The sequence below is a fragment of the Macrobrachium rosenbergii genome, chromosome 15 (genome assembly GCF_040412425.1).
Source record: "Macrobrachium rosenbergii isolate ZJJX-2024 chromosome 15, ASM4041242v1, whole genome shotgun sequence".
In the NCBI taxonomy this organism is placed as follows: Eukaryota; Metazoa; Arthropoda; class Malacostraca; order Decapoda; family Palaemonidae; genus Macrobrachium; species Macrobrachium rosenbergii.
Genome location: NC_089755.1, coordinates 45,629,205 through 45,648,265, shown reverse-complemented (window position 1 = coordinate 45,648,265; position 19,061 = coordinate 45,629,205). Strand labels below are relative to the sequence as shown.

The window sequence follows — 19,061 nt, the reverse complement described above, 5'->3', positions numbered from 1 at the left end:
GTTTACGTTTGCGGTAGAAGGGGAAAGTGATTTATGAAATGAGCTAAAAAAAGTCCAAAATTATCTTATATTTGACAGCTTACCGTTGAGGAGGGGACAAATTTTTTTAGAAAAGGGAAGCGCTGATTGTTGTGGGAAGAACGCAGAGGTGGCGTGTTTTTAGAAACAGGAAGAGCTATTTTTAATAGAAGGGAAACAGTTGAAAAAATAGAAAGATAACGCCTCTTAAGAAAAGGAACAGGCCCCTAGTTTGTAAAATAGTCAGTGTGAGACGGTTGGAGGAGATGGTTTGGTTTTATAAACAAGAAACATTGTTCATGACAGGAGGAATAAGGTTCAAAAAGAGGCGAAAGTAGTTTCTTTCACAAGCAAGAAATCCAATGAAAACCTAATATAAGAAGGAAGTTCAAAAGATCTCAGGATAATAGTAATCTGTTGATGGAGAAAGAGCGTTCAGAAAAAAGAAGAAAGGCCATTTGCTTTAGAAAGAAGAAAGGTACAATTGAAAGCTCGATCATTTTTTAGAAGAAAGAAATTTAAGCTTGTTGAAAATTGGTTATGTGAAAAGAAATATTATTAATTTTAAAAGAAGTCGCGACAGGAATAAGTTCCCTAAGAAGATCTGTGAATTGAATAATAAAAAGGGGAATCTGTCACCGCAACAAAATAGTGCCGGAATGGAACTGACACTACTTGTCCACATTTACGGGGAATGTGGACCCTCGCATGTACGCATTTGGAAGCTACATTGTGCGTTTTGCTACCAGCTTCCAAGGAGGTATAGAAGAAGAAGAATTTTAAGAACGGGTTGAATACATTTTAGACTGACATCAGCTGAACAAAATGATGGTAATCAAAGTTAATTACATTGTAAACCTCTAAAAGAGGCCCCCGTAGGGAGGTAGTACCGTTAGTGCACCTCAAGTGGTGCACCATAGGCATTACTTAAGGTTCTTTTCAGCGTCTCTTCGGCCCTTAGTTGCAACCTCTTTCATTCCTTTTGTTGTACCTCCGTTCACATTCTCTGTCTTCCATCTTACTTTCCACCCTCTCCTAACAATTGTTTCATAGTGCAACAGCGAGGTTTTCCTCCTGTTACACCTTTAAAACCTCTTGTACTCTCAGTTTCCGTTTCAGCGCTGAATGACCTCATAGGTCCCAGCGCTTGGCCTTAGACTTAAACTTACGAGTGTATACCACTCTATAAATGATGCACTAGGAGAAAAGTAAATATTTGATCGTATGAACATCGTGAGAGGACTGTTATCCATGGCAAATATTTAGGCTGTTCCTTCTGTGTGCCTACGCGTTCTGCTACATGTTCTCTAAATGATACAGCAAAGCTTATTCTTCATAAAGGTATTTTCTTTAAATATAACTGATTTCCAAAATTTATGTAAAAGAGACGTCCCCTTTATATACGAAGACAAAGTAAATAAGGATGTTAATCTAGCCTAAAGGTGAGGAATTTCTTAGATATTGTCAGTTGACCTTAGTTTAAGCGAATCACAGATTATATTTTATATGTTCAAAAGGAAAACAAATTTCCCCAGAAATTAGTACATGACGGTAACAGGAAACGATATATATAATATATATATGTGTGTTTGTGTATTGTATTATATATATATATATATATATATATATATATATATATATATATATATGTGTGTGTGTGTGTGTATTTATGTATATATATATATATATATATATATATATATATATATATATATATATATATATATATATATATGACTATTTATCACATATATATATATATATAGAGAGAGAGAGGGAGATAGAGAGAGAGATTAAGAACCATTCGAAAAGAATGTTTGTGAATTTTATATAAAGAAATAAAAAGCTAGGAGAAAAGCAAGCACCCGCAAAGACATACATATATATATACATATATATATATATATATATACATACATACATACACAAATTATTTTTCATACCTTTCATGTCTTTTTTTTTTTTTTTTTTTTGCCCCGTCATCAATCAAAATTCAGAAACATTTCGACACGACCTCAGATTATGGTTAATTTTGGAAATCAGTCTTGAGCATTCCTTTTATAATGTCAGTGTCGTAATAATCTTGCATGTATTTCTTCTGCATGAATTAATCTACAACACCGATATTGTATCGATTTTGCTGATGGAAAAGGTCAGTTGCTTTTTCAACATGGCGTTGTAGGAATAACACAGAATATTTTTCGTTTTTAAACGCCCAAAAATACTTGCATTTTATCTATTCAACTTTTCACTTTCGTCTTTGATACGTGGTTAATCCCACTCGGTAAATTGAAGAGAAAAAAAGGAGCAGAGAGAGAGAAAACAGGAGAGGAGATAGTTGAATAGACACTACACCCCCTGTTCCAAGACTCCTTCCCTTCCGTGTGGCTGCAAAATGTATTTCTCAGACATCTGATGCCAAATTTGAAATTGTGCACCCGCCCTGCTGTCCCATATTTAGAAACTTCGCTCTGCTCGCTGGATGACCCGGTTTCGCCATAGGAAATCTCCCGGATTTTTTTATTCTTTCATTTCTCATTGAGGTATCGATATGTTTCGTTTCGTGGTTGCTCTTCTTTGTCTGATTCTGACGTGTGTGCTTGGCTGTTCAGTTGACATACCTCGTTATGGCAGATCCCACACTCATGCATACACATATGCATACGTATTAGAGAAAGGAGGAAAAGGAGTTGAGACGTCAGCATGGAGTTTGATCGGCATTTCTTCGCTATTCGGAGCCACCTTTCATATTTTCGTATTGGCACGCGAAATGGGACGGAGAAGCAGAGTCGGAAAATGACGCCAGCGCTTTTGAGGCGTCTAAAAGACACCATATGGTTCGATTCTCTCCAGAGAGAGACTTTCCTCCCACGGAACGTGCTCTCGGGGAAGCTTATTCATTTTTTCAAAAGTTCATGCTGGTAATTTATTATTATTATTATTATTATTATTATTATTATTATTATTATTATTATTATTATTATTAAAAAATACTCATTAGTATGAGTCTTCAAGTGGAGAAACAAATGCACAGTTATGTATGTGCACATGTATTTAAAGATAAATCTGTACAGAAGGCGTTCGGAAACTGTTCATTCCCCTTTTTTCAGTCAGGTTGGAAGGAATCGACAGTTTCAGTTCTCTTTCTGTACATATTTATCTTTCAATAGATAACCATATACATAACTGTGCCTTTCTTTCTCCATTATTATTATTATTATTATATTATTATTATTATTATTATTATTATTATTATTATTATTATTATATATTATTATTATTATTAGTAGTAGTAGTAGTAGTAGTAGTAGTGGTAGTACATAAAATCATTTGATCATTTCTAGTTTATCTAGATGTGAACTGAATCCTGCATTGCGTGAAAATGATGCAACTCGCTACTTTTTTAATTTAACTCTTGTGTGGAATTAACACAAGTCGTAGAAACTGCTGGCCTCTGAGATGGGGAAAAAATGTCAATTTTATCGTTAGTGAAAAGCGATTTTGATAGATATTTTTCTAATTATATATAGGAAAACACTGTTAAATAGACTTATTATAGATTTACGACCTTCTGACAACTGTAATTTAGTTGATTTACTAATTATGCCTTATTCTTCTCGCGCTCAGAAAAATACTGTATTTAAATCGACAAAGACGCGCATTGTGTGATATATAACTAAGTAAAGTCCCTCACATGAATACAGATTAATAATCCATCTAAAAGAAAATAAACTGTTGGCAACGATTGTATGAAATGTGCTTTGACCTGACAAAGTCATCGGGACGTGTATATAACCAAATCTAAAAATAGACCCTCACTTAAAGTGACGACCAAGCCCCGTACAGGCACTGGAATGCCATGGTGAAAGTTAATAATATTGAGGAAATAAAAATTCCGAATTGTACAAAGAGGAAAAATGCGAGTGATACAGATATCGCCGAAATAAATTGACTGGAATATGAGAAACATGAAGTGTGCGGCGACTGACTCCGGGCCTGAGCGCCGATCTATTTTTAGAAACCGTCCCTCCTCCTGTAACAATTTTCGACTCTGCGTTTTGTTTTCCATGGTTCAGGACGTCCTCCTTCCAGCCCGTGCCGTGACGTCAGAGGTGCCGTCGAGGGCTGAGAATTCTCTGAACGAAGTCGACTCCCATCCTAAAGCGACGCGCTCATTGGCCCGGAGTTTGACGTCAGTGGCGTCTCACTCTTCCCATTGGCCGAGAGCCGTCGTAGTAATAATCAATAGTGATCCACCAATGGGCTGCGGCGTTACATCCATGACCACCCCAACTCAGTGAAAGAAAGCTGTGAATCAGGCCGTGTAGGTGGATGTTCCCTGCGCAGAAGCAAGAGTATATAAGCGACGTTCGGAGCTGCGCTTCGACACAAGCTCATACAGCGACAACCCAGCGAGACCTGAAGAGAGGAGAACGAGCCTGAGCTAGAGGAAGCTAGCTAGAGGAACCGCGAGATACACGCACACGAAAGAGAACGGGACACGAGCTTTGCACGACGACTCGACCGTTGACCAAAACTAACCCAGGCTTTCTCACTTCTACGGGGGAAAAAGGAAAAACAAACGTCTTTTAAGTGATACGCAAAGGAACCTTAAGTTTACTTTGAACTTAGTGGCAAGTGGCGAACTTAACGCAGTGATACTTAACTCAAGTGATTGGTGATTGCCTATACCCTTATTCGAGTAAAGGTAAGTTTCATTCATCGCTTTGAGTGTGTTTGTGTATGTATGTGTGTGTGCGTGATAGTTTTGCATTCAGCGGAAGGAAACTTGTGTGAATGTGAGAGAGTAAGAGAGAGAGAGTGAAAGAGGAGAGTAGAGGAAGAAGCTGACTGGAGACTTCAATGCTCATGCCTAGTTAATGGTGCGAAGTGTGAGTAGGTTATGTGGCTTTGTCGTATTTGAATGATGTGATTGTGAAATTTATTACTCCTCTCTTTATTATTTTTCATGTTTATGGTTCCATTTATAAATTTAAACACATTTTACCATTTTATATGTGTATCTACAGGTAAAAGTTACCATCGAACATTGTCATCTACTTTAGAATCCACTCGCTCATTTAAACACATCTTAATTGTCTAAATTCTATGCTATGAAAGATTTCCAGATGTCAGTGAACTTCTCCCAAAGCAGTTACCGATAACGGCGGAGCGCTATTGACTCTGGAGTTGACATATCACTTTTCAGGAAGCTTTCATTAGGGAGTGATCTATAAACGGAAAGGTCATGCCATTTCTGCTCACGAAGTTTGACGTCCTATTTTGGGATCTCCTCAAACATTCATCGTCCTTCTGGTCGTTGGAGACAGCTCACCTTTGCGCTTGATTCGAAACAATTATCGCCTCGTTCAATTTGGTGCCCTAAACCTACTCAAGTCCTCGTTGTCTTCTGGTAATTCACGAGCAGAATAGAACTATTCTCTTCTTGGATTTACTTACTTGAGTTCAGTTGTTAAAATATACTCTATAAAAATCGTGTTAGAGTGTAGTGTTAATAATGAAGTATATACTGGAAATCGCACGCCAGTGTTATATAAGACAGGCTTGCTTAGAAACGGCGGTAGAGGTTCCCAAGCTTGAAAAATTCAGGTTTCGTGCTGTATCCAGTCGCTACATCACGCACCCCCACTGACCCATAACGTACGTGTCCAAAAACAAAACCTTAAGTCTTGTGGGACGTAAGTCCGTGTCCCGAGTGTGGTAGCAGTGGGATTTTCGACTCTGCCGCTTTTGACGCGACGCGGGGATTCATTTCCTATTTGCACGTAACAACGACCTTGGCACGCCACGTCTTAGAGACGCAGCTTTGTTATTCTGACGACCAAGTGTCCCGCAACGCGCCATATCGGTACCCTCACTCTGTTATTGTTTAGTGAGAAGACAAAAATAGATTTCCTTCATTTGTTATGTACGTGGAACAATCAATGCTCCTGTAATTTAATGATCGAGCTTGTATTGATAGAAGCCAGTATGGGACGCTAACTACACTGGACAGCTAGAATAGACACCATTTACTGGTTGAATTATCGGGAAAAATACCATGGATCGATACTTTAAATTGTTATAAATCAATAGAGTGTAAACAGTGTGTCTATATTTGAAACTGCTATTTGTGATGTCAGTTGCTTTGTAATGGTGAAGTGCAAACGCACACTGGGTCAGTAAAATTGTAATGTAATGGTAGTGCGTATACAGCGTTCCTGCTCATTGATATACCGACAGCGGTGATAGAATAGTAGCATTTAAGTCACTACTACCGCTGCCACTTATAATACCGATGATACTCTTACTTATACCATGGAAACTCCTGTTGCTATCATTTTATCATGGGTGTAACCGACGAGTCTTATTGGGAAGATTAAAGCATTCATGTGTAGAACTCGACATGACCTGGAATAAAGCCAAAATAAAAGTTTCTGGAGATAAGAACCATCGTGGTCTTATGATCTTAGTTGAACCAGCGGGTCGCGTTCAGGTTAGAAATTTTGTTTCTGTATCGGAAAAGACGGTGATAGTTCGATCAAGCAAACATGCTTCCATGTTAACATGCATTCATAGACACATGTTTGCATCCATACCTTTCATCGCAGGCACATACATTGATGCTTCACAAGTATACGTGTTTGCGTATGAATACTCACCTATAGTTACATTCAAGCCCATGCAATCTGGGCTAGCTATGAAAGGTTGAAAGCAAAAGTATATAAAGTATCACACCACAACATCAGCATGATCACACTTACACTTTCCTATCAGTAAGCCAGATGACGTCAAGGTGCTTCAATTTCTCCTCCTTCGTTCGCAGATGGAAACGTACAAGGTGCTTACGTCACTGTTGGTGCTGACTCTGACTGGACCCACCCTGGGTTACCCTTACACACGGGATGTTGTCTCCCGAAGCAGTGGCAGAGCGCGAGAGCAAGTAATGGATGACAGCCTCTCCGAATACCTGGGAGGATACGTGCAGGACCAACCCTACGAACTGCCAGAATACCAACCAGCTTATCGTCATGAATACGCTACCCAACAGAGACCAAGAATAAACGCTGTAAGTGAAACGCGGGTTGCAAAGTCCGTAGAGTTTATCATTACCTCGAATATGATCTGATACAACCCTGCTCCTCACACAAGTGCGCTTCCATCAGTTAATGTTTCATTCTTTCCTTTTTAGGAGGCGATTGTTGCATTGCTACCGTACCTGGCTAACAATAATGATGACTACGCGTATGACTACAACAGCTACAGCGATGACGACGGCACTTGGTATGATGACGTTGCTAACGAAGATGCTGCTGATAAGTCCGACAGCGATAACGCCGCTCTACTGCAGTTCCTTCTTGACCATCGTTCCGGAAGGTGAGGTCAACGATTTTGAATAGATTATGAATATAGATTTTATGCAACATAGAAGGTATTGTGTGACAGTTTACCCTTAAGGTATAAATAATTCTTCGGTATTTCTTGATATCCTCCGTTGAATTAGTGGCGTAGGAAGATAGATAGATACAGTTTACTTGTGAGCAGAGATTAATGCTGAGTTTTATGCTTTCTCTTTCACTACAGATATTCCCTAGAGGATCTCGAGACATTGGAACGAGAAGCCGAGATGGAAGATAACACCGAAAACCAGCTCCAGGCTCTTATGGATAAAAAGGTGACTATTGTCTTAATGTGCCTCCTTGGCGACAACATATCTGCCTTTATCTACATCTACATTTCAGACATGAGAATTTAACTGCATAATCCTCTTTTCTTATCTTGACTTCATCCTTCCTTCGCAGATCAACAAGAAGAACATGCCCCTCCTTGGTGCCCGACAGGTAGCTGTGGGAGTTCCAGTACCCATGAGGAAAGGGCAAAAGGAAGAGGCCCTCGACATCCCTTCAACCTCCGTCAGACGACCTGTCTTCGCCCGACAGATTGCTACTGTTCCTGACGAGGTAGGAGTCAGCTCTCTCTCTCTCTCTCTCTCTCTCTCTCTCTCTCTCTCTCTCTCTCTCTCAACACCTTCAGATAAAAAAATCATATACGGTTCTTGTCTGCTTGAGATGGTCTATTCCAATATCACGAAATACGTCATAAAATCGTTATACTGATACAAACTCCTCACTCACCGTTCTTCGTTGTATTCCCCAGATGGAACCCCAGGTCAAGAAGAGCTCCGAACCCATCACCGTCGCAGGCGCTGTCCAGGAAGACTCTGCCAACGCCCAGCTGCCCAAACAGGCAACCCCCGCCGTTTCCGCCTCAGCCCAGGCATCTCCCGCCGTCAGCAGCGAGAGCTCTGGCGTCCCCGTGGTAGACACCCACCCCAAGGACGTGCCCCAGGCGGCGATGACCCCCTTCATGCAGAGCAAATACGACGCCCTCATGAAATACCTGGACAGAGAAAGGAAGGTCCGACAGGTGAGTTCAGGACTTCCGGATAATTCTCTTTTGGGGACACGAACAATTGTGAAAGTTTCTTAAGATGAAAGTCGTAGTTTCTTGATCCAGATGACACTGATGAAAGTTTGACGCAAATGAAAGTCTCGGATGAAAGCTCCTGATACCATTACGCTGTACGCTGAAAGAAAGGACAAGGATGGAAATAAATCCCGGAAGAAAGCTCCAGGTAACATTTTTCCCGAATGGATGAAAGCGGATGAAAGTATCGGATGAACTGTCCAGATATTTTTTAATCTTTGGATGTTTTTTGGCAACTGATACGAGAATGAAAGACCCTCGTTTGTAAGCTATTTATTTGATTATCAGTTTTATATGAAAAGGATATCCCAGGAATGGCTTTTCATTTTGGACGTAGACCAAAAGTTTTATCCCTTTTGAGAAGCGGAATTTCTATTTAATCGGACCTTTGATTATTCCCAACTTTTGGAATATGAGGACTGGATAAAGAGCCACACATCAAATTATGAAAGTAACAAGAATATAAGATTATTATTATTATATTATTATTATAATGTTCAGAGCTTGGGAGGTATAAAGAGCCGTAAATATGCATTGCATGAGATCGAAGAAAATCAATTGCTTTAATAGCCGTTAACGACGTAATTAACTAAACATTAACTTTAAATATAAATTTTTATTATACAGACTGTAGTCACGAACTCATGGAGGGTATAATTACGGATAACAAACTGGGCATTGAAAACCTGCGAAAGCGTAGCCCGAAATTTTCAATTTTAAAGTTTTGAAGTCTCTGCTCTCAGCATTTTTTAAGAAATAATATGGTTAATTAGATGGCTTGTCCCTTGCGTCCAGAATCCACGCAAAGGCAAATACCTCTTCGTTAATGTCACCTTCAACCAAAGATGCTGGTGCTTTTACCCATTTATCTGTTATCTATTACCTGTCAAGAAATAGATAACAAATGCGTTTACACACGCTTGAATGTCATGAATAAGGGAATTTACATACATACATACATGCGAATAGATACATGCAAAAATAAGTTTTAAAAAAGGACATGGATATTATACATGTATTGATACAAGTATTGTCTAAATATCTTATCTAAACATTGCGCAGTATTTCAAGATGCAAATTTAGTCTATTTTTAGGAGAAGTTCGGTTGCCAGTTATCTTTTTTTATTATCTTCTTTTAAAGGATTTGAAGCTTATTCGTTAAAAATAACTTCTGATTAAACTTCTTATAAAAATACATCATATTAAACCAGAAAAATCTTAATAAAACTTGTTTGCGCAAATGTATTAATTTACAAATGAAAATATCTGGTATTTTTTTTTACTCTATAATCTGAATATGTTAAAATTGTATCGGCGTTTCCAAAACTAGAACCTTGCTCTCTTATATCGTAGAGTAAAAATATATTGATTTAAAGTCGCGCAGTAAAAACGTTATTTGTCTTGAATGAATCTTGCAAGCCTTGGAATTATTGCCTTGGCACGGGGAAGTCTTCGATACATAAATGTCATCATAACCGAACCTTCGCCAAAAAATAAATGGTAAAAGATCTTGAAGGGCGGAACTCTGGAGGTTTAGGAAAGAAAGGGAAAGCGGAAATCTAGATGGGAAGAAAAGGAGACGATAAAGAGGGAGAGAGGGGGGCGGGGTTCAGGAAGGGACCCTTTCTTTCTTCTTTCTGACAAAGTCGCTTCACCTCGGCTTAGTCTTCGTGTCGCCAGGCGTTCGTCGGAAATTTTTCCGTCATCCTCTCTGCTTCCCCCACCCCCTCACTTCTTCCTCGGTCTTTTTCCTCTTCCTTCTTCCTTCGTTTCTTATTATTGTCGCCCACTTCCGTTAAACATTTTCTCCCGCCATGACGCCTCTTGTCTTTACCCTCCTCTTCCATTTGCTTTCGTCTTCCTCCTTTCTTCCCTCATAACGCCTCTCGTCTTCCGCCTCACCTCCTCCTCCTCCTCCTCCTCCCCAACTTCCTCCTCCTCCCCAACTTCCTCCTCCTCCCCCAACCTCCTCCTCCTCCCCAACTTCCTCCTCCTCCGCCTCCTCCTCCCCAACCTCCTCCTCCTCCCTCCTCCTCCTCCTCCAGCCTCTAATCATTTCACTCCCATCTTTGCCTGTGATGTGAATCTCTTCTCTCCTTAGTCCTGTTTCCTTGCAATTTTAGACTTCATGTTCTTCATTGTACGCATTATTCTAGCCCTTCTTTCTTTCTTTCTTTCTTTCTTTCTTTCTTTCTTTCTTTCTTTCTTTGATCCCGCGGAACAAGACTAGCAAAAATCATTTCTGCGATTGACATCAATGACTTTTGAAATTGATTATGCACGTGTGAATGAATCCATGTCATCAGAGATTGTATTGAGAGAGAGAGAGAGAGAGAGAGAGAGAGAGAGAGAGAGAGAGAGAGAGAGAGACCTTGTAAAGAATTTTAGTACAATATCTAGTATTCGTGCGATGAGACGACAACGATCATCCACACGTAAAGTAAAACAAAAATATGCCTCCGCCAAAATTAGCCCATTTGAGTGAGTATCACGCCATTGGCAGCGCAATAAATAGCCGAAGTAGCCAAGGTTATCCTACGAAATTTGCTAGAAATAAACACCGAATATCCAACTTAGAGTCGTAGCAGAAAGCGCGAGAGGGAGAATGGACTTTACGCCACGACGCTCATAGGGACCTAAATGCTGTGCGCAAAGGCTTGGGAGCGTGGGCGTTGCGCTTATTGATCCTCTCTCTCTCTCTCTCTCTCTCTCTCTCTCTCTCATACCATAATGGAAGACCAGATGGGAGGAGGGGCGAAGGGGGGTTAGAGAGGGGAGGAGGAGGATTGTCGCGCTTACGACCAAGGCGGCGGGGGAGGCAACAGAAGGGAGAGAATGATAAATGGTGCGAGATAAAGGTGTAATGACACTTCGCAAAGACAAATAGATGGACGAAAGTACTCGGATACGGGAAGAAAGGAAAAGCTCCGATTCCTTGGAGAGAGAAGAAAGGAGAAGAAATGGCACGCTCTTCTAATTGCTCGTAAAGACTACTGTACATACAAAAAAAAAAAAAACAGTACGAACTGGAATCATAGACTTGTAATTAAATTTCTAAAAAAAAAAAAAAGCTGATTTAACATAAAGGGAAAGAATATTTCATAATGAACTTTTAATTAAATTTCAAAAAGAGGATTTATCATAAAAGGAAGAACATTTCATAATAACTTACCATTATAAACGCACAAATGTCTGAAATATATATGCATAGTTCAATCACTTCATGCTCATAAGATTGATTTGAATCCATCAATGCCAAAATAGCCACGGGATATTACCGCCTAATTTTCATGACTAATTGGACAAAATTACCACCAGCCAATCGCGTCCCATCCCTGATTGGCAAAATGGAAAAAACCTGTGCTGTAGGTGAAGCTGACTTCCACCCACACCGCCTAACGACCTTCCGAATTTCTCTTTCACGAGAGCCATTTGGAACCTCCCACACAAACCCGCACGAACACCCACATATTAAAGCTGAGGTTCGTGTTAGAACCCTCCACCCTTAAACCTCGACACTGGCAGGGGAGAGAGAGAGAGAGAGAGAGAACACGCACTGTTGATAATCATCTTCTCACAGAGATCTATCGTCATTATCTATAGTTCTAACCTCATCTCTTCTCTCTCTCTCTCTCTCTCTCTCTCTCTCTCTCTCTCTCTCTCTCGGTTCTATGTTGCCATGGCGACGGGACCTAAAGCAACCTGTTGGGGACCAGTGTGGGTGGTTTAAGACTGCCACCTACACCGAATTTCCTTTTGAGATCTCGTCTTGGTGACGAAGTCATTGAGAAGAGAGTGCCATGAGATTCTTGACTCGCTAATCAAAGGGGGACAAATTTATTTCGGGTGGAGATGATAAGCCACGTAAATAGTAGATAAGAGCAAGGGAGAGAAAGAGAGAGAGAGATAAAGAACAAGAGCGAGAGCTGGTTGGCAACACCCACCGCCCACTCAGTTCCACTTAAAGTAAGATAGACCGAGGCAAACCTGGTTCACCCTTCTCTTTCTCTCGCCTCCACTTCAGCATGGAATCGTTTGTCACAATGCCATGGCTACTGTCATGAATTTTCATCATTCAGCCCTCCTTCTTATCTTCATCTTGTCAATGCTCAAAAGGCATTCATTCACCAGATCAATATGACGACCAGTTCCTTTCTTTGTCTCGTCCAGGGAAAACGTTGCGAAATTCATAGTATTTACTGATTTACATTCCAGTCTATTTCATCATCCAAAGTTTCCTTGTCAGTGTTATAAAGGTGATTATTTAAAAGATACTGCAGGCTTTGATTAAAGGCCTTCATTCATTACAGCAAGGGACGCAGCAATACACCTTTAATCTGACCGTGTATGACGCGAACAATGGTTTTATTAACAGAAATCTCACAGTCAGGGAGATTTAAGGGCAAAATCGTTACTGAATTTTGTTTATAAATACGTGAACCTAAAGGAAAAGCCAGTGTTGAGCCTGAGCGTGTCCCTTTTCTAAAAATAAACCTGGCCCAAACACTTGGTATTCATAACAGGTCCTTCCCTCGCTGCATGAGTAGTTCCTCAACGAACCACTCCACCTTCTCGCCTCGCGTACTCAAGCACCTTTGACGTCAAAGAGAGAGAAAGGAAAGAAAAAAATCTCCTCATTATTCTATGGATATGTGACGTCAAAGCAAAACCTTCTAAGGATTGGTAGACGGATGCATGACGTCAAACGAAGTCCAGAAGTGATTGGCTTGGGACTTCGTGTCACTAGAGAAACCTTTGAAGTGATTGGCCAAGAAGGCGACACTTACGAGAATACGATTATTTCAAGAATTCATTCGACTAATCAATGAGACATTTATTTATACGACTCTTCATGCCTCCCGAGAGTGTCATAAGCTTATCATATCGGGGCTCACGGAAGTGCTTCCTCACGTATAGAAATCTATACTCCACTCATCGGAAGGTATTATTTATGACGTATAAATGACGCACGAGAACTGACCGTTTGAGAGCGCTGACGTCCAAAGCATACAGCAGTAATGGTTTTATGAATAAGTGGAGAGATAGAGAATCTGCGTGTTTGTGTGTGTGAGTTACTGAATACTCTTTACAGACATGGGCACGTAGAAAATGAATATAATACGCAGCTAGTAACGTAAATATAAAGGTAACCAACTATATTGATTAATTTTCTACAACTCAGCTCTGCTAAATTTAACGTTGAGCGCGGTAGTCCGTCAGAATAAAGCTTTCTTTAAAAATACGTAAATCATAAGACTAGCTGGCACTAGTCACATCATAAAGTGACATTTTTCTTCTTCTCTTCCCCCAACAGAACCAGGACATCGAGCAGGAACTGCAGCAGGAGACCAAGTCACAACCCCAGAAGAGATTCGTGACGGAACAGGACGTGCTGTCCCAGCAGCTGGTAAACCTGAAGAAGAAGGTTGCCTAAGCCCATCGTCGGTTCACCCGACGGAGATAACTAATGCTGGCACGTGAAGACTATCCGATCTTCTTCGACTACGATGATTCTCGTTCCCGTAACCGACTATATATCTCTTGTGTTATATGAAAGGGGTCTCCCGCTTGGCGGCGTTTCGACGCCCGCCCCTCCGGCGGGCCGAAGATGGAGTTTTAAGAAGGAACTCACAAACGAAGAAGGTCACTGAAAGAACGCTCGAGTAAATGGAACAAGTGACCAAATTAGGCATTCAGACTGTCGAAAAAAAAAACCTACCATTTAGGAAGGAAAATATATGGATACCCAACGAGGGAGGGAAGAAACAGGAGAGCTTCGATTAGGAACCACATCGTCCATAAACGTTCCTGTAGAAGCCCCCCTGCCCAAAAAAGACGAGAGAGCAGCTCGATTTTTGTTTTCCTCCAGGAAACGTGAATGTAAGGAGAAGAGTTTTCATTGCTAGAGCGTCGATGAGCGTCTTGCAGATCTGCACACTATCATTCGCATTTCATTCATTTCCAAAAGGACAATAGCAAATGTCACGCCCGGAAGGGCGCCCCGAGGCGTCCCTCTCCGGTGCGTGGACATCCTGTAGGTGGTTCTCAACCGTTCCAAAGGCGACATTTTGAATCCACAAACACGAAGCCCTCTTCTTCATCTTCTTCATCGAAGAGAGAAAGCTGACGAACGGACGCGCCTCCTTCGCAAGTGAGGCACCCAAGCTAAAAAAAAAAAAAATAACAAAAAAACTAAAAAAAAAAAGGATTTACTGACTCGCTGTGTTATAAATGTCTTATTATCAATATCGTTTTATCACTATATGAGTGGACTACACCGGGAAGTGTGTGTGTGCGTGTGACGATGCAGAGGAAATGATTCTTGCCCGACGAAAGAACAAAGCAATCACGTCCTTCTCTTCCTATACGCATAAGAGGGAAGATGGAAGTCACAAGCTGGTCTCCCTGTCACCGAGGTTACATTCCAAAAGATAGTCATTCCAGTAATTCTTATTGGCATCTCTAGGAATTCCGAATTTTCCAGCAGCGCCAGCGCTTGGATGGACGCTGTCACCGCCATTGGCACCGAGTGACCAGTCGGGTGGCCAGCTTTGAGTTTCACCGTCACACCCAATCCATTTCTTCAACGCATTTCATGCATAGAGCGAAAAAACTTTTTCCTGCAGTGAATAATGAGCCTTATTACAGGTACCTTTAACGTTCGGATTGCTTTACTCCAGCGCCTCGTATATCCGGGAGTGAATCAGTTCGACACACCCAGTCAGTTGTTTCGACTGGGGACGACTGACTGACTGTTAAGATTAGACTGTTTACTTCTTACGCCTTTTTACGAGTGTGATAATTTCATTCACTTCCTTTGATTGCGTTTTCTCTCCTTTGAGTACCTCCACCGAGTGGCACCTCCAAAATTCGTGACATTTTTTTTATTTTTATTTTCTACTTTCAATTCACTCCTTCACCTTTTACCGGTCTCACCTTCATATGTGATCTCGCGCACACACCAAACGAAATTTCTTGTTGCTTTCAATACCTGTTACTGTGTAAAAGACAGTTTTAGTATTATCGTATTCATATCCAAACGAGGGAAAAAAAATGTGTATAAATAAGCCGTGGAATTATTCATTAGAATATTTTTTATATGTACTCCAAAGAGGGTTGAAGTCTGTGAGAGGATAGAAATTAGAATTCGATTCCATTAGAAGGGCGAGAGAAAAAAAAGGATCACACTGACTGATCTCTTTTGCGAAAGTCGTTGTTCATACTTTTATTCATTCGTTAGGAATATCTTAGAAATTCTCTCTCTCTCTCTCTCTCTCTCTCTCTCTCTCTCATTGCCTTACATTCTGTCAAGTTTATTTCGCTCTCTCGTATAAAGAGAAAAAAAAAAGCCAAGGATTAACTTTAGTGTTTTCTGCCCTCGCAGAGAAGATCGGCTGAGATATGATTAGAATTCTTTCGTGCTACAAGTTGTACCTGTTTATATGATTTATACATTTTTTAGATCATTGCGTTGGAAAAAAAAAATTTGCTTGCACGCACATCCATACGCACGTAAGCGCGTATCCATGTACGTGTAATTGAATATGTATACACATACATATGAAGAGTGTAAGAAATTCTTGTTGAATTGAACCCAAGAAGGTTTTTTTCTTTTTCTTGGGTCTTTTTTATAACATAATTAATACCATGTCTTTCCAGTTGCTTTGTTTTGTCTCCTGTTCTCGACTGTACTGAGAGACGCAGCGCCTGCTTCCCTAAGGATTATAACGTTCCATCGTGAAAATTGAAATATATACTGATAAAGAATAAGACAGAAAACCACTTAAACATTAGTTTTTGGATCTACCGTTGCTCTGTCATCTCTCTCAAGTCCATTCACGAAAGCGTGAGAGCAAATGTCTTGATTTTCTTTCGTAAACAATGAAGAAGAAAAGAAGGTGTCTTGAAGATATCTTGACAGATGGAAGACAATATTCCTTGGCAGGCCGCTCGCGTCCCATATAATTATCTTGGTCCATTGTTAAGGCAACCAGTTGTGTATGTTCGTGTATGTATATATATACACACACATATATATATATATATATATATATATATATATATATATATATATATATATATATATATATATATATGCACACACATACACGCAAATCTCTTTTTTTTATCATATATAACTCATTCTGATGCCAAATGCGACCACATTTATTACATATATACATAACACTCTCTAATCCTTTCTTATGAGGATAACTCAATTTGTACATTGTATGTACCATATCATCTCAAAAAATCAAATAACTTATTTTTGTATAATAAAACTTTAAAAAAATATAACAAACATAAAGCATAGGACATTAGAAATTTAAAAAAAAAGCAGTGTATAACCAAAACTTAACATTATGCCTGGGGGTTAGGAAAAAAACATGGGCATTTCTGTTAACTACATATCATAGGATATGTCAGAAAATCAGAAAATGTTAATTTGAAGAGAAATAAAAAAAAAACCAATGTTATACATCCTCCATCAATTCAAGGGATTCTAATGCCTACTGCGACATCTATTTCTTGAAATGTGATAAGTAAGTCATCGGACATTTGTTAATAAACTTTTATCTTGTCATACAACTCTGCTTTTCCTTTCAAACCTCATCTGTTGATGTCTTATTAATGTGCAGTTCTTGAAAAAGTGTCGATATACTTTTTATGTATATCTTAGTATTATCCAATGCAGCACGAAGGAACGCGTGCTTGAGAATATCACAAAATCCACTCACCTTCTGACGTGGATTTAGTGATGATCTTACTGTTGTATGTAGTTCTATGAAAGTATTGATATACTTTCTGTATATGTCTTACTATAATGTAGTTCAATAAAAGCATTAGAGCTGTTTATACTCGAGCTGTTGAAAAGGTCTACTCAAGAAATCTCGGATATTACTAAATACACCAAAACATTTAAAGTGGTTCAAATGAACTGATAGTGGGAATATTTTTTGCAGGCAATAATGTTTACAGAAACAAAAGACAGTGTAAGACTCACCTGAGAAGGAGCAATAGCCAGCACCACCAGAGAAAGTGCAATGAATATTAACACCACCTGAGAAAAAACAATAAATATTAAACTCCATAGGAGTGAATACAATCATTACCAACACCGCAGGAGAAGATATGATGAATATTAGCAACACTGGGAAATACTTAACTTCTTGTTGCTCTTAATAATCTCTGCCGAAGAGTGAATAATCAATTCACCACTGAAAAAAAATAGAGTTCGTTCCAGTAACAATAAAGATAAAACGTCTGCACCAGAATCATATATATGAACTTGCTCGTATCTTCGGATACTTACGACACAAACCGAGTATACAAAATGAGTAAGCACTGAACTCTTCGTAATTTCCCTCTTATAGGAAAGTCTGAGAACTGTGAGAAGTTAATGACCAGCCTGTCAGCGTAACAGGCAACGCTGACCTAACTCAATATGAAGGATATTCATTTCAAAAATAGGATGCAGCGATCTTGCTGATAAGATGGCAAAATATACGCCAGGACACCTCCAAACCATTTCATATAATATTCTGATATATATATATATATATATATATATATATATATATATATATATATATATATATATAGATATATATATATATATATACATATATATACATATATATAGAGAGAGAGAGAGAAGAACATGAAAATTATGAAAATAATAAGACCACACGTATTATGAGAATCTGCAGAAGTCCAGAACATAACGAGTAACATGGCACTCTAAATCAGCTGCAATCACTATGTGACATTTGTAATTTATTAAACAGACTCACTTTTAAGTGATACATATCGATATGAACTGTTGTATTTGGGACGAACTCTTTTGAGTTGCCAAATAGTCTTTCGGTTAAGTGATACGACGATGATGCTATTGTTGTAATACAGTTTACACAGCGGCGTTGGCCTCCTGACCTTTACGGAAAAATCTCGGCGCATTTCCTGAGTGGCACTTATATTTGGCCGTTTATATTTAATGATAGGCACCAGTGCCTTGAAATCAATTAACGGGAGTCTGTATGTAATTTGAAGGCCGTTGGGATGGGCTACTTGGTTCTCTCGTCTAGCCCTGGTACGGAGAAGCAAAATCAAGACGAGTTAGGTCTAGACTCAGGCCAGGAAAATGAGCAAGGTCTTTCAAAGGAGATGGATCCCCTCTTGGGAAAAGTAATGCTTATACCAGTCAGGAACACAGAGGTAGGCAGAAGAAAAGACAATTGATCTATCATCTATAGCAATTATGGCGCCTTTTACTACGTAAATTGAAATTCGGCTCTGTGCTAGATCGTACATCCGGGGTGTATTCTCTAACATCAGGCGTTAGCAGATCAGTTATCTTTGTTCCTTATTTACTAACGTAATCTCAGAATAAAATAGGCACAGTGATAGAGCATTATTTCTGATAGCTCGTCGCAACAACTGAGCAAAACGCCATTCCAGTGGCTATCAGTTTCGGAATGTAGATGCAAGACTTTTTCATGAGCGCGGCAGCCAACCACTGGAAAACTTAGCAGAAAAGAAAGCGTTTTTCTGTCCTA

The 19,061-nt window shown here is 39.6% G+C and overlaps 1 protein-coding gene across 1 annotated transcript in view; it reads left to right on the top strand.

Moving 5' to 3' along the window:
• Positions 1-14,710, top strand: part of LOC136846637 (uncharacterized) — a 228,212-nt gene extending 213,502 nt beyond the window's left edge. The window contains exons 3-9 of the mRNA XM_067117552.1: positions 3,646-4,726; positions 6,845-7,087; positions 7,211-7,395; positions 7,603-7,693; positions 7,821-7,979; positions 8,176-8,445; positions 13,820-14,710. Of these exons, the coding sequence (XP_066973653.1) occupies positions 6,845-7,087; positions 7,211-7,395; positions 7,603-7,693; positions 7,821-7,979; positions 8,176-8,445; positions 13,820-13,939 (1,068 nt within the window). The 5' untranslated portion in view covers positions 3,646-4,726 and the 3' untranslated portion in view covers positions 13,940-14,710. The remainder of the gene's footprint in view (positions 1-3,645; positions 4,727-6,844; positions 7,088-7,210; positions 7,396-7,602; positions 7,694-7,820; positions 7,980-8,175; positions 8,446-13,819) is intronic.
• Positions 14,711-19,061: the final 4,351 nt, after the last annotated feature.